At 32.7% G+C, this 17,568-nt stretch overlaps 1 protein-coding gene across 1 annotated transcript in view; it reads right to left on the reverse strand.

The window, feature by feature from the left end:
* Positions 1–17,568, reverse strand: part of CNTLN (centlein) — a 248,974-nt gene that overhangs the window by 111,182 nt on the left and 120,224 nt on the right. Inside the window, exons 9-12 of the mRNA XM_023758906.1 lie at positions 12,495–12,671; positions 10,583–10,708; positions 3,862–3,983; positions 2,383–2,499 (exon numbers count right to left, since the gene is read on the reverse strand). Coding sequence (XP_023614674.1) covers positions 2,383–2,499; positions 3,862–3,983; positions 10,583–10,708; positions 12,495–12,671 — 542 coding nt within the window. The remainder of the gene's footprint in view (positions 1–2,382; positions 2,500–3,861; positions 3,984–10,582; positions 10,709–12,494; positions 12,672–17,568) is intronic.

Below are 17,568 nucleotides of genomic sequence, written 5' to 3' on the forward strand. Positions count from 1 at the left end.
AATATAAATATAAATATAAATATATACACTGTTATAACTCATAAAACTATATGCTAAAAAATTCACCTACTATATATAAATTTTTAAAAAGCAAATAAATTCTTTCCTCATTATAAACAAATTTTAATGAATAAAATATTTACATTTGTAAGTCTTGTTTCACTATAAGACTTTTAGTTTTATTTTAACATCATATTTCATTTGAACATTTAATACTGAACATGTTTCCAAGGACGTTCCTTGAGATTAGAAAGTGTGTCTAAAACTCTCATTTCATTCACCTAGCACAGTACCTGTCACAGAGCAATAGCTCAAATACACTGTTAACTAAATGTTTCACAAAATAACTCAACCCTCCCCCTACAAAGCGCTACTATATGATTTAAAGTTTATATCAGTTATTTATTGTTCTTTAAAGTTTATTAATCCAAATTTCACTATGTTTAACTAAGTTAATACTTATATTTACAAATGGCTATCACAAATGAATTTAAACAGATTTCAGGAAGGAAAAATTCCACACTTTTAGTAATGACTCTTAACATTTAATTCAAAGAGCTACCTGTAACATACACACATTGCTGAATGAACAGAATGTTCTAAGAAGTTCTCTAACTTTCTTAAACAGGCATTATTTTTTCTTTAGTTCTATTTCATTAATTAATAAAATAAATCCCAAATAATCCCCACTTACAGCTAAACTCTGAAATTTTCTTGAATAGACTAGATCTTGCAACTAAGTAGGCCAGGTCTTCTCACCTAATTCACTTTGTCCAAAATTAACTTTCATTTATGTAGACAAAAAGAACACTAAAGATTACCAGAGAAAATATTGATATGTACTACAATATGGGTAAACATTAGGAAAACATTATGCTGAGTGAAAAGAGGCTAGTCACAAAGGAACAGAAGTTGTATAATTTCATTTATATGAAATGTACAGCATAGGCAAATCTATAGACACAGAAAGTAGATTAGTGGTTATGTCGGGCTGGTGGGTAGAGGGACACATATTCACAAATGTGAGTGGAAGAATTGGGGAGGTCACAGCTAAGTGGTGTTGGGATTTTAGGGGGGCTTAATTAAAATCTTCTAAAATTTATTGTGATGCACAACTCTTCTAATATACTAAAAGTTATTGAACTATTCACTTTATATAGTGAATTATATGTCTTGTGAATTATATCTCAATAGAGCTATTAAAATTATCAAGGAATATTTCTGGGACAAATCTATAAAATTATTTTCAAGATAAGAGACTATTATTAGCATTGAAAAAATAGCACTCATAGAGTATAGTACACTTTAAGAGGTAATTGGAAGTATACATTTAAATCCGATATGATCATTTGCTCAAATGTTTACAATTACACAGAGAAGGTAGTAATCTAAAGTTACATGTGGTATTATATAGTATATAAGATTTTGATTATAGCTAATTCAATATTTAATTAAATTATTCCATAGGTAATGCTATGTTCTAGTAATCTAAAAAACATCCAGGCTTTCCCCAAAACTGCATGGTCTGAATATCAAAAATTAACTCTAAATGAGAAAATAGTTAAGTAGCAAAAGAACTAATTATATTGTTCCATCTCCTTTTTGTTTCAAAAAAAGAAAGTGTTCTTTTTTTTCCAAGCTGAATATAATAGCCTGTGAATTATAAGATCAAGGACGCAAACTGTATGTTTTTATAAATATGAGAATCCTTCATCAAGTTTTATATTTAAGGCAGCTAAAAGACCTATGTGAGGGATCAGCATTAAGCCCAAAGGACAGGCAGTGCACAGCAAGAAAGAAAGCAATTCCCTAGTGTCTTTTGCAGGTCACTACCAAGGACCATGTTAGCAGATACATACCAGACCCTTAACAGGCAGTTCTGCTGCTACCAGTAATTAGCTTGGACAGCTCTGGCTCCAAGAGTAGCAGCAAGGCTACACCATAATGAGCTCAACTGGGATTAGCAGGACAGGGCAGGGAACCAAGAGAGCTCAGGCATTCTGCACTGCGTATGTATCTGGGAGATCAAACAAGGATGGCTGGCTAGGTTATCCCCTCTCCACCTCATTCCAAAAATGAAGCACAGCAGTGTCTAAAATACAGGCTAATGAAGAGCGACACCTCCAACAGATGAGAGCCACATTAATTAACACAATCCCTAGATCATATTATACAGTTGCAGCTAGAGCTAGCTAATGTGCAACTTGTTATTGCATTATACATATATATTTTACAAACTAGTCCTTTTTAAAAATTTTATTGGCATAATAAAAGATGATTTCATTTCCAAATTTTCTAAGGTACTTCTCTCAGGGCCTTTAATTCACAAAAACTTTCTCCCAAATGTTTATCTAAGCCCATATTGTTAAAAAAGAAACTCACTTTTGAATCATTAGCTCCTGGTTTTCCCTTTTGAAATAGGCCAGTTCATTCCATACAGCATCGGAATCTTCTTGTCGAAGTTGTTGGGGATCTGCTCTCTTTATTTTAAAAATAGGACTGAAATCAGAAAAATAAAGTTGCTTTCTTCCTTCACATGTTCAAAGTGCAATAAAAATCCATATAAATATTCCCTAAATTTAAAAAATATCTATTGACCAAACATCTAATTCAAGCTCACTATTTATGGAATGAATTCCCTAAAACCTAAGTACATAGAAATTAAAATCCTGTATCATAATTTCCTAAAAAGTTAAACTGTTACTGTGGAAAGCAAACTTTCAAGCAGGAACATGATATTCTATTTTTCTCATTCATTCCACTAGTAATAAAACATACATTGTAAGATTGTCAGTTTCTAAAAAAGGCTATAGTCAATCAAGCTGTTATCAGTGAATATGGGAGAAAGTAGTTTTCACACTTCTAGTGACTACTAAAAAGTCAGGTGAGCATCTAAATTGTTTTATCACTGCTTTACTGACAAATTGTTTTATCACTGCTTTACTGACAAATTGTTTTATCACTGCTTTACTGACAAATTGTTTTATCACTGCTTTACTGACAAACTGTTTTATCACTGCATTTTCCATTCTTCAAAGGAAGAAAATTAGATGTGACAATTAGATCTACAAAACATGCCAAATGCCCTTTATGTTTTCATTTTCTATACATAAACTCTTCATTTTTATTTTGTAAAAGTGCTGTACTAGCCAATTTAGAAATAGTATTTCTCTATTGAATAGACCAATGTGTACCATCAACATTGCCCTAAAGGATCCATCTCAAAAGATGAAAGGGTAGTAGATTTTCTGTACACATTCAGTCCTTTGCCCTTTGTTGATACTGTTAACAAGAGTGTCACAACTAACCAACAACTGAACACCTGTTCAAGACAATTGAACTGAGACCTCCAATTCATTCAGATAAGCTGCAGAACAAACTGATGGATAGTAAAGATTTTCAAATTACATACTAAGTTGAATTAGTTTTAAGATAGTTAACTATATATGTGTGAATTTCATATTTCTCTTGTCTTTCAATTAAAATTTAAATAATTTTTGAGTAATAAATATTGTAACACCAATATTTTATTTATTTAAAATAGTTTTCAATCAAATAAATATGAACAATTTTTGCTTTAAGTTATAGCATTTATTAAGCTACACTAATGAAGTAAAAATTTATATAAGAATTCATAATTACTTATGCTAATGATTTCTGCAAATGATAGAAAAACCTGTAGTTATTGCTAGCATATTTTCTGTTTTCATTTATTATATTCTCTATTTAAAAATTCACAATAAAGATTTGACTAACAAATAATTTCTTTAAAATCAAACAAAAGCCATTAAAACACTTATATGATGCTACTCCATTCCATTTAATATTTAGGGAAATGCCTTTATGAGCTATGTAACTCACATGCCACTGCCTTCTTCCCACTGTTTTAATTGCTCTTTTACTGCCCTGTAGTTGGTCTGTAACATCTGTAGCCTTTCCTTGCGTTTTTCATGGGCATCTCTTAGCTCATCATTTTCTTGGCTCTATAGAACACAAAAAAGCAAGCACACAAGTCTGAAGTAAGTATTAGTATAATGTTACACATAAAAGGTTTCCTATCAAAATATGAAATTTAAAAGAAAATAGTATATAAATATGAATGAATTTATACTTATGTAGTTTAAGAAGAAAAGCATTCCTAAAGTCACAGGATTGCTTGATAAATTTGACTTTCATTGATTTTTTAAAGCTGATGAAGTAATTTCAAATATTTGCTATCAAATTAGTTTTCTTTTCCTTGTTGTTAATACATACAAATATTTATTGAGCCAATCTTATAGAGGTTTTATTTTTATTTTTCAACAAAAGGATTTATCCATATATTAACCTGATTAGTTTGTTAATTATAAGTGCACATACAATTTATGTAAGTGACTTTAAGTAAGACCATTCTTCAGCCCATGTATTCATGATTAGTCTGTTATAAGGCACAATAATTACACAAGAGGAAGAAAATCAGTTTGGACCTATGCTAGGAGGAGTGCAGGTTAGCCTTTTGGGTTGTACCATGAAGATGGGAAAGTTGAATTTAGTACTCTTGAAGAGGTCATGAAATAGACAAACCAAACATTACTTGGTTAAACAATTGTCTTAAATAAAGCACACACAATAAATCTTTATTTTTAGATATAACCACAAAATGAACTTATAAAGGCCTATTTTTCAATTCAGAGGATATATTTGTATTACTTATGAACTGTGTTTCTCAAAGTAAAGTAAGAAAATTCTTGAGTTTTTTTACCCTTGAGAATTTCACATTTGTTTTTTAAACTCTCATATTTCTGTATGAAGGAACTTGTATACTTATTTAGTGAGGTTAAGAGGTACTCTCTAATAGTATAGTGAGGTTAGATGAGCAGGCACATGGCAGTCAGAAAGATATGAATTCCATTCCTGAAGCTTTCTCCTATTAGCTGCATGCATAATCTTAAGAACACTATATAAATTAATACAATTTCTTTCTCTGTATAATATACAAAGACAGAGATTTAAATTATGACGACTAAATTAAACAAGCACTGTGATTGCCCTACAGAGGCACAAAGCACAACTCAGCTTCCTTAACGCTCTTATCATTTGGAAGCCAAATTCACTGTTTCCTTGACTATCTATCTCCCTTATCAATAGTAAGATTAAATATAGAGTTTGCATTATTTTATTGAATTCTAATTATCTCAATAGTATAGCTATTTTGTCATTCTACTTTTAATAAATGTCTACAAGGATAACTTTAGTAATTCTATTAAGTAGTTATTAGGAAGTATTTGAGTCCTTTGTGTACCAAGTACCAAAAAGTAACTGGTTTATATCATAGTTAAAAATCCCGGCTCCTGAATTCATTTTTGTTCATTTCAACCTAAGAACCATATATTAAGAGCCTAAATACAGGGTGTTAAGTGCTGATAAGAGTTCAAGTCCTTTAGCCTCCCACCACTCTGCCCATCCCCCCCATGGGGCTTCACCACATTATTCTCTTTGTCCAGGGGCTATGCATATATGCATATATATTCTTTGGTTGTTCTCTTCTAGTCCTCCCCAAACTCCTCCCCTCTGAGATCTGTCAGTCTGTTCCATTTATCCATGCCCCTGGTCCTATTTTGTTTGTTAGTTTATTTTGCTCTTTAGATTCCACATATAAGTGAGATCATGTGATAGCTGTCTTTCTCTGACTGGTTTATTTTGCTTAGCACAATAATCTCCAGGTCTATTCATGCTATCGCAAGGGGTTAAGACTTCCTTTTTTTCACTAGTATAACCAAGTAGTATTCCATTGTGTAAATGTACCACAGCTCTTTTATCCTAGAATGTTTATATAAGTCTTATGAAATTATTAAAATCTAAGCTATTTAAAATGAAATGAAGTTAGAGATTTGATAAATAAATTTCATGGACATAATATATAATAATTATTTTAACTAAAGTTTCATCCATTAATTTGTGCTTTGATAATGCTAATATTCAACTGTAATACATGGGTTAAATTAGTCCTAGAGACTATTGTTCTTTTAGTCTACTTCAAAATAGACAGTTAAGTCCTGGGCAGGTAGTTCGGTTGGTTGGAGCATTGTCCCATACACCAAAAGGTTGCAGGTTCGATTCCCAGTCAGGGCACATACCTAGGTTGCAGGTTCAATCCCGGGTCAGGGAGCATATGGGAAGCAACCAGTCGATGTTTCTCTCTCACACTGATGTTTTTATTTCTTTCTCTCTCTCTCTCAAAAATCAATAAACACATCCTTAGGTGAGGGTTAAAAATGTTATATAAATATAACCTAGCTAGCTAGATAGATAGACAGAAAGATAGATTATATATATTCCAAATAAAAGTTTTCTTATTTTACTACAAGAATAGATATATATCAGTCAAAAGTTATATATCTCAAAAGAAATGTTTATAAAGAATAATCAATTTTTTTTATAATATTCTAAAAATACAGGTTAACTGTAGTTTGGATTATGATTATTTAGGTCCCATTTGACTTATAATAGCTTAAGTCAAAACAATTGCAATTTAGTTGGGAATTATTATCCACAAAGTTCTTATAACAAAATCAAGTATAAGGAATAAAAAATATATGTAACATCACTAATTACTGTATTTTCCTAAGAGGACACACAAAAATATGCAATGGACAGTCACTGAATTAGATCCACTTATTAGATAATTCAATAAAACATTTACTGAGTACCTTTTATGTATTTTGCAATTAAACTAGCTAAAATAGAGGCTCTAACTTCTATATTTAACTTATATGTACAAACAAGTCTAAATAACTAAAAAATTAGAAAATAGGAAAGTTGTATGAACTGACTTTCTTCAATGATATATGCAATTCTACTTTGAGTTCATAAGAACAGAATGATTCTTAATCTAGTCTTCTAGTTGGACAAAGGCTCCTTGACAGGCATAAGACAAACTAAGAGTATAAACACTGTTAATGAAACATTGGCTCACCCTTCAGGGAATAAAGTATTCCATTGATGTTTAATTTCAGCAGAATGTATAAAGCTCATAAATATGAGAGTATTAAAAATAAGACATAAACTGTAATCAGAGGTCATATTGATGTTATTAAATGGCAGAGAACAGTGCTAATGGAATCAAGTTGGCAAATGCATGATAGTAGAGAAAGATTCATGGCATTAGTGATCTCAAGGATAGTATGAATTTCATAAAGCTCTGATGCATTGCTTTCCAAATTATACTTTGTAAGTTGTTAGTTCACTACATTCATGAAGTCAGGATTTGAAAATGGATGAGATTTTTGTAATAGGTTTCATTTCTTCCATTACTGTTGGCTCTTTTATTACAACACTGGTCACCCATCTTGAAAACTTGTACAACTAGCCACAAAAGAAAGCTGAGCAAGAGAATGTGTTAATATTTTTACAAAACTCAAAACTAGTATTAAAATAATATGCATGACTTATGGCTGATCTAGTAACTACCATCATTTCAATGTATCAAAGTGCATATATGTAAATTAAAAAGCACCCTGGGCCCAATCATTCTCCTTAGAATTGCTTTACAATACAGGTTTTGTTTACCCACTTCTTTTGTTATATGCACTTGATTACAGTACCCATTTTATGCAATTCTTTTACTCCTTTAAAATAAGAAATCCTTCCCTACTAAATGATAACATGCAAAAAAATATTGCTCCCATTTTTTGCCTTATCTTGCAAATCTGTGACAGAAAACATGCATTTGAAATTCATGATTATCATACATGAACTTGAAAAAGGAATATAGAAAAAGTAGAAATGAAAAATAAATTGTCTGAAAATCAGTGTTACTTTGAAAAATAAACTTGAGGCCTTATGCAAGAGAGCTGTTATTAGATAAAATAAATGAGAAAAAAAATTAGTAGAATGCTACTGAGACTTTCTGAAATAAGAAATTCAAGAGGTGGAAGAAAATAGCTCTAAAAATGTCTGAATTGTTCTATTCCTTCCTGCCAAAGACAAGGGTCTATCAAAGACTCACAGAATGCTGGGGGCAAATGAGTGGAGATTCTCTACTACTAAATGGGATATTTTATATGCCAACTTCATTGCCTAGATATTGGGTTAATCATTATTTTTGGGTGTATCTGTGAGGGTACTTATGTATGAAATTAACATTTAAACTAGCAGAGTAAAAAATCAGATTGCTCTGCCCGGTTGGCATGGCTCAGTGGTTGAGCATCAACCTATGAACCAGGAGGTCATGGTTCCATTCCCCGGTTGTGGGCTCGATCCCCAGTGTGAGGCGTGCAGGAGGCAGCCAATCAATGGTTCTCTCTCATCATTGATGTTTCTCTCTCTGTGTGTCCCTCACCCTCCCTTCCTCTCTGAAATCAATAAAAATATATATTTTTTAAAAAGCAGATTGCCCTTTGCAATGTGATGGGCTTCATCCAATCTATTGAAGGCCTGAATAGAATAAAAGGCTGAGTAAGAAAGACTTCTTTCTCTATGCCTGACTGTCTTTGAGCTGGGACAAAGAGCTCCTACCCTCAGACTCAAACTTGGACCGAGACTGAAACTTACACCATCATCTCTCCTGGTTCTCAGGCCTTTGGACAAGGCCGGACCTATTCCATTGGCTTTCCTGGATCTTAATGACTGTAGATCTTGGACTTCTCAGACTTCATAATAACATGAGCCAACTCTTTATAGTAAATCAATCAATCTCTCTCTCTCTCTAGAATAATGATGTCTATTTCAGGAAGATTAAAGGGTTATAGTCTATTGGTTTTGATTCTCTGTAGAATCCAGATTAATACAGGATAGAAGCCATGGTATGTGAATTTCAAGAACTATGCAAAAGGAGGAAAATGATAAACTTGACTTCCTAAACATGCCCATAATATCCTGTAATACCCAAATGTTGACACTGAAACACTATATTTATCTAATCATTTAGCATGTTCTTATCTAGAGAAAGGATCTTAGTGATAGAAAGTCATCTTTTCTCCTATTGTACAGGTTACTAGCACTTTGCTTGGCTAACTGCATTGCTTCATAAGTTCTGGAGTAAACAGATAAATAGGCAAATAACTCCAGGCATACAAATTTAAGTAGGCTAACTGCTAACAAGCTGAGGTCATAATATGATCATTTTATTTTGGGTAGAAACAATAGATAATAATTTTCCTTTATTTGAGAACTAACAGTTTAACTCTGAATAAATAGAAATTAACACAATGTTTAGTGAAAAGGCAAAAAAATAGTAATTGTAGCCATGGTTAACTATACCTCTACTAGTAAACCATATTTTGTTCTAGACTATATATAATGTAAGTTAAACCTCCTTCTCCCTAAGAGTAATCTATATTATATGACAAAGAATCTAAGCTTTAAATATATTAGACTAATCATGTGTAAGTTGGGCTTGTCATAGAATATCATAAAACTATTTGAGAATCAATTAAGTGGAAAATCTCAAATAGTGCAGGCCTTCAGGTAGTTGTAAATGAAGAATGACAAGATTAACCACATTAAAATCTCAGAAAAATAAAAGTCCTCAGTATAACATTGGTTCAATATGCACAACCAACTTCTGCTGAGAAATAGAATTCAGAGTATAACTTGGAAAGAATAAACTCTCAAAGATAAGCTGAAAGGTATATACTTCTTAAACACTGGTAGAATGCCAATTCTAATGTCATATATTCTAAAACAAATTCAACTGAAATGGAAAAAATAATGTATATTTATTTACCATTTTGACTATGTAATTTTTCTGTAAAGGACACTAAGTGGCCTGAGCTAGCTTGTATTTATATTCCTGTGTAAGTTGGGCTTGTCATAGAATAAATTAAAACTCACCAGTCTTTTTGTTTATCCTATCAAATAAAGAGGGAATATGCTAATAGACCCTCACACCATCGCAAAGATGGTGTCACCCACAGCCAATAAGGAGGGAATATGCTAATTGACTGCTCCGCCCTCAAAGATGGTGGCGCCCACAGCCACACAATGGTGGTGCCCAGTCTCCTCAGCCCCCCAGCTGCCTAGGGCCGGCCCGAGGCGCAGGCAAGCCTCGGATGGTGGCTGCCCAGCCACCCAGGGCCACCCGAGGCTCAGGTAACCAGGGCTGGCCGGCCGAGGCTTGTGCTGCTGGCAGTGGCAGCAGCAGAGGTGTGATGGGGGCATCACCTTCCCCTGATTGCCGGGTTGCCTCCTGCCCGTAAGGGCTCCTGGACTGTGAGAGGCAGCAGGCCGGGCTGAGGGACCCCCCTCCAGTGCATGAATTTTCATGCACCGGGCCTCTAGTCATATATAAAAAAAACAAAAGAAATTGCTTTTTAGTTGTTAAAATTCTATTTTTTTCCTCTGAGAAACTATAATAAATGTATTTCCAATATTAAGCCAAAATATTCCCCAATAATTTTAAAGTGATAGTTTTTAAACAGCAATTTTTTATTACTTTATGATCCTCAGAAATCTTAAAACAAGACCAACAGATTACACATTTTTATACATATATTTAGATTCAGGAAAGATAAAGGATAAGCAGTAGTTTGTGAAATGAATGTTTACTTTCTCTATCTTTACCTTTGTAAGGTTATTACTAAAGGAATGATTTAATGTTCACCTTTAGTTGTAGTGCCTTCTCTAAGTTTTCAATCTTTCTTTCAGCTTTTCTCAGCTTCTTTAGCTCCTCTGAGTCTGTGAAAGAGCTCTTTGGGGACAAAGACCTTGAACGTTTCACAGGTGGTTCCTCGAGAATAAAACAAGGACATGGTTGAACTAGTTGGAACACTGGATTATGAAAGACATGCAAAATTAAAGAACACGTAATTTTGAATACTAATAATGAATTATAAAAAAATCCTGCATGGAATACCAGAGAAATAACAAGCCGAATTACCACAGTGCTACTGCTAAAGGTTTCTCTGTGACTCGTTAATGAGAATATTCATTTACATTTACATTGTTTCTTTCAGAATAATGATGTCCCATTAGGGAAGACTAAAGGGTTATAGACTCAGAAATGCAAGAAACCTCATTACAAAGGAGGGGATAGAGGCTGGTCTAATTGCTCTATAAGGGTCCAAGGTTACACTTGATAGGACAACCAGAAACAAGAGGGAAAGGATTTTTTCCCCTTTGAAATAGTTTAACACACTGTGAAGTTGAAGGAACAATATGCTTGAGGAATATAAATACAACAGACAGTAGATCTTATACTGTAATGACCATATGGTCATTAACTATAATGTGGCTAACTAGAGACATGAATGTGTGTTTATATTATGTACAGCTTCATATACCAATCTGGAGAAGGAATATGTAAAAGCAACTATTAAGCTGAGCAACATATTGTTCATACTTACTGAATATCCTTATGAAAGAAAAAAATTTTGTTAAAAATATGCCTCTTGTTTTCTTGACGTTTTTAAAAGCAATGAAACAGCAAGTCAATGCATTTTTTAAACTTCAGCAATAAAGCAAGTAACCAAATTAGGTCCTGTAATGTTTTCTTTCAATTTTAGGAATGTCTTATTTCACTTAAATAATGCTCAATGCCATGAAAGTACTCCAAAATTGCAAGAAACATAAAATACAGTTATGCTTAAATAAAAAAGTACATATATCATACATATACATAAAGCTCATTCTTCTGAAAATTACAAACATTAGAGAAAATAAATAAAAGTACCACAGAAACATGGATCTAATTTTAAATGCTTTCTTTATTCAGATAATTTGTTCCACTCAGGAAAAACTGAAAAGAACAAAAAACAATTATCTTAAAATCATGGCTTACTACTTAATAAAAACATTATTTTCTATTGCTGAACTAACAAGTATAAGAAAAATATGTCTAAAACTTATTTTTAGGGAAATGTTATTTCAATTTTGTCTAGAAATAACATATTTACAATGTGATATGAAGTTTTAATATTAGTCAATGTTCAAAGAATTTTTTGCATCATAACAGGAATATATAATGAATACTACAAAAAGGGAAACCTGAGACATTAATAGACAACAAACATGCTACAAAAATTGTTTATTTTTCACTATTGCTATGCCTTTAAATCTCAGTATTTATAACTGTACATATTAATGTTAAATTCCATTTAATATTTTATATTCCACATGGGCAGTATTTAAATATAATTGAATAAAAAAATTAAGATATCTAATTCTTATAATTAAAATTAGAATATTGAATTAGTGACTATACCACTTTAAAATTATTATGCAGATAACGTATCTAATTAATGCATTTAGCTAATCTATAGATAAATTAATATATGAACATTAATTTACTGCAAAACAGGAATAATAAGACTATATATTTCATTAATTAAAGTAGGAATATATATTCAGTCTTTAAAAAGGGAAAACATTCTTCTCTCAATTATTTTATTGAATGTTTGGCACATAATATTTTTTAAAAGCAGAGAAGTAAATGTGCCTGTTTGTTTCTTAACTTTATTGCTTGCACTGCCAACTTCATTCTGACAAATTCACAAAAATGACAAAAATGTCCCTACCTTTTGTTTCCCTTCAACACTTGTCCAGATGCTCTTTTCTGAGGAACCCTGGTTGATCAATCTGTTCTCTGACAGTTTTTCATTTGCTATTTTCAGTCTCTCCTGTAAATACTCAATTTCAGACTTCTGTGACACCATTAAGGTTTCCAAACTCGATAAAGATGGCCGTTGAAATACCTATTTTTAAAAAGCGTATTTGCAAATAAAAGTACAGCTTATATTACTCACATATATGCAAATATTTAAATATAATATGTGTCATATTTACTCAAAGAATGAATATTTCATTTCAATAATAAACTGTAAACTAGCACTAGCTTAACTTCTATCATTCTACAAAATAACCAAGAGTCTGTATAAACATGTTCATAAATAATATTGTCATACAGACTTGCAAGAGAAAAATTCAAAGCATGGTTTCATGATACACACCACTGACTTATAAATTATTTCAATTTTATGATTATACACATATGTATTTCCTCATGAAATAATCAACCCACCATCTGATCATCAAGAGTTATGCAATACCATGGGATCTAAAACTGGGAAAAAGAAACGAATAGTACTATAGGCCTAATTAGCTTTTAATGAATTATCATTTAATAATAACAATTCAAAGAACTCTGATAATTTTAAAAGTTAATGTAGTTTACAGTATTCTCTTTTGAAATTTATTCTTATGTCAGATCAACTGCTAATGGTAAGCACCACATTTTAACAACAGAAATCATAGAAACATTAAGCTTGAAGAAACCTGTTTACGAAAATTACGAATTCTGCAAAATTCTATTGCCATCCTAACTTAATATGCTTGAAACATTAGAATCCATGCATATATGCTATTTCAAATTAACAACTTCATTTACAAAAATAAAATATAATAACTCTTAGTGAAAACATTTTTTGTTGATTTCAAGCAAAGTCAAATCTTATGATTCTAGTATTAATAATATGGATCGAGTAGCCCTGAAAATAATTTAAATATATATATATATATATATATATATATATATATATATATATATATATCCCCATGTTTCCTAAATGATATTCTTAAAGACTATGAGAAAAATATATATGTCTAACTTTTCTGAACCAAGAATGAGAAATATTACCCTTTTCTGGTTTTGACTACTTTTTTCTTTTTTTAGGGGATTGGCAAAATTTTCCTAATTCTAAGCTGTAATTTTTATAATTAGTGGTAGCACCTATCTGTGATTTATACTATTATATTTCCTTCATATATAAATTACCTGATTTGTTTCCCAACCTTTATTCTATCATACTACTAAACTTTTTCCTCAGTGTTGTTCATATATTGTACCTTTACCACACTTAAAATATAATAAAAACTTATTCTATTACCTTGCTTTGAACATAAAATTAAAACACTTTAAGGCTTTCCTTCCAAACTCTAAAGGACTTTGCCTGATTCGTTCATCGCCCTTTTAATAATTGTATGACTTTGATTTCTTTTATTTTTTTCTTCCTATTATGTAACCCAATATATAATGTTTATAAACTATATCATTTTTAGATTATTTTAAATGTTTTCCTTTTTTAATTTATTGGGATGACACTGGTTAACAAAATTATAAAGGCTTCAGGTGCACAATTCCACAACACATCATTGGTACACTGTATTGTATGTTCACCACCCCAAGTGAAGTCTCTGTCCATCACCATTTGTCCCCACTATAGCCTCCTCTACCTACCACACCCACTTCTCCCCCCAGTAATTATATCCTTTGATCGGGATGCCAATCTAAACAATATTCAAAGACTGCCTGCTCTTGTCCAGGTTTCATTTAAAAAAAAACTATGAAGAATATATCAAATATCCCATCATTTCCAAAGAAATTTTAATGGTTCAAGATCAAACAAAAATTTAAAATAAAAGAGGAAAATATAACTTAATTTATTGGTATATCCAATAAGCAGTCCTGTGTTTTTTAATAAGTGAGTTTTCTAAGTCATCATTAAATTAAAATGCAATTGATAAAAATGCAAAAACATAAATATTCATTTAGGAAGCTGCAATGATAAATAATTCAAATAGTCATGAAGACATTAAAAATGCTCCATCAGTAGATATTGTCACTATAACAGTAAAAGATTTCATACTTAGGTAGCATTCCTTCAAAAGACCTCAATAACCAATAACAAAACTTTAAAATTAAAAAAAAAACTATTAAAGAAGCAATTAATAATTTTGAGTTTATTTTTGTGTATGGTGTAAGTTAGTGGTCTAGTTTCATTTTTTTTGCATGTATTTCTCCAATTTTCCCAGCACCATTTGTTGAAGAGACTGTCTTGACTCCATTGTATGCTCTTGCCTAACTTTGTCAAATATTAATTGAGCATAATGGCTTGGGTCGATTTCTGGGGACTCTGTTCTGTTCCAGTGATTTATATATCTGTTCTTGTGTCAGTACTAGGCTGTTTTGATTACAGTAGTCTTATAGTATAACTTGATATCCGGTATTGTAATCCCTCCAATGCTGGGGATATTTGGGGTCTTTTTTGGTTCCATATAAATTTTTGGACTGTCTGTTCTAGATCTGTGAAATATGCCATTGGTAATAGGAATTGCATTGAATCTATAGATTGCTTTGTGTAGTATGGATATTTTAATGATGTTAATTCTATCAGTCCATGGGCACGGTACTTTCTTTCACTTGTTTATATCTTCCTTTTTTTCAACATCCTGTAGTTTTCTAAGTACAAGTCTTTTACCTCTTTGGTTAAGTTTACTCTTAGGTATCTTATTTTTTTTGTTGCTATGGTAAATGGGATTGCTTGTTTAGTTTCTCTGAGATTTCATTATTGGTGTATAAAAATGCCATCAATTTCTGTGTATTAATTTTGTATCCTGCTACATTGCCAAATTCCTTTATTAAATCTGGTAGCTTTTTGGTGGAGTCTTTTGATTTTCCTATGCACAATATCATGTCATCTATGAATAATGACAGTTTTACTTCCTCCTTTCCAATTTGGATGCCTTTTATGTTTTCTTCTTATCTGATCACTGTGGCTAGCACTTTCAGTACTATGTTGAATAAGAGTGGTGAAAGTGGGCATCCCTGTCTTGTTCCTATTCTTAGGGGAAATGGTTTTAATTTTTGTCCTTTGAGTATGATGTTGGCTGTAGATTTGTCATATATGGCCTTTATTATGTTGATATACCATATGATCCCTTTATTCCCACTCTTCTGAGAGTTTTTATAAAAAATGCATACTAGATTTTATAGAATTATTTTTCTATGTCTACTGATATGATTGTGATCTTTGTCTTTAAATTTGTTTATGTGATGTATCACATTTATTGATTTGTGAATATTATACTAGTCTTGCATCCCTAGAATAAATCTTACTTGGTCATGGTGTATAATGTTTGTAATATATTGCTGGATCCAGTTTGCTAATATTTTGTTGAGGATTTTAGCATCTATGTTCATCAGAGATATTGCCTGTAATTCTAATCTCATATTGGATAAAAGACTTAAATGTAAGCCACGAAATCATAAAAATCCTCAAAGAAACTATAGGCAGCAAAATCACAGACATCTCTTGCAGCAATCTGTTTGCAGACACATCTCCTAGGGCAAAGCAAACTAAGAAGAAAATAAACAAATGGGGTTAATCAAAATGAAAGCATTTGCACAGCAAAAAACACACACACACACACAAAACACCATCAACAAATTGGAAAGGGAACCTACTGTATAGGAGAACATATTTGGCAATGATATATCTGATAAAGGAATAATATCCAAATTATATAAGGAACTCATACAACTTAACAAAAGGAAGAAAATCCAATTTAAAAAATGGGCAAAGGCCCTAAATTCACACTTTTCCAAAATAGAAATACAGCTGGCCAAGAGACATATGAAGAAATGCTCAAAGTCACTGATCATCAGAGAGATGCAAATTAAAACGACCATGAGGTATCACTTCACACTTGTCAGAATGGCTACTATCAACAAATCAACAAATGACAATTGCTGGCAAAGATGTGGAGAAAAGGGAACCCTAGTACACTGCTAGTAGGAGTGCAGACTGGTGAAGCCATTATGGAAAACAGTATGGAGTTTCCTCAAAAAATTAAATATAGAACTGCCATTTGACCCAGTAATCCCACGTCTAGGAATATATCTTAAGAGACCTAAAACACCCATCAAAAAGAATGTATGCACCCCTATATTCAAAGCAGCACAATTTACAATAGCTAAATCTGGAAACAGCCCAAGTGCCCATCAGTAGAAGTAGATGAGTGGATAAAAAAGCTGTGGTACATTTACACCATAGAATGCTATGCAGCAGTAAAAAAGAAGAATCTCTTACCCTTTCAGACAGCATGGAGGGACCTGAAGAGTATTATGCTAAGCTAAATAAGAAAGTCAGAGAAAGACAAATATCACATGATCTCACTCATATGTGGAATCTATGAACAAAATAAACTGATGAACAAAATAGATCCAGAGACATAGAAGCACAGAACAGACTGTGGAATGTCAGAGGGAAGGCAGGGGAGGGTGGGTGGGTGGGAAGGGATCAATAAGGGTTTAATGGGAGAAAAAAATATTACATATGTAATACTTTATACAAAAAAAGATTTAAAGAATAAAGTAATGATTAACACAAATTCACATAGGAGCCAGAAATATAAACAAACTAGAGGACCAGCGTGCATGAAATCGTGCACAGTTAGGGTCCCTAGGCCTGGCCTGGCCTCCGTTGCATGGCCTCTGGCACCCTGTGATGCTACGTGAAGCTCCCTGCCCCAGAATGCTCCGCAAACCCCGCGACTGCTCTGTGAGGCTCCCCCACCCTTCGACTGTTCCGTGAAGCTTGCTGCCACCCCGCGAAGCTCGCCACTGGATGCTCTGTGAAACTCCCCCCTCCCCCCGCCCTGCGACTGCTTAGCAAAACTCGAGGCCTCCCGGTGACTGCTCCACTAAGCTCAAAGCCACCCCACAAAGCAGCCTACCACCACAGCTCAACAGTCCCCAGTCCCACCCTGCCACCAGCACCCCCTCATGGAGAGCGGCTTGGAGGCGGGGGGGGG

The sequence above is a fragment of the Myotis lucifugus genome, unplaced genomic scaffold (genome assembly GCF_000147115.1).
Source record: "Myotis lucifugus unplaced genomic scaffold, Myoluc2.0 scaffold_144, whole genome shotgun sequence".
NCBI lineage: Eukaryota > Metazoa > Chordata > Mammalia > Chiroptera > Vespertilionidae > Myotis > Myotis lucifugus.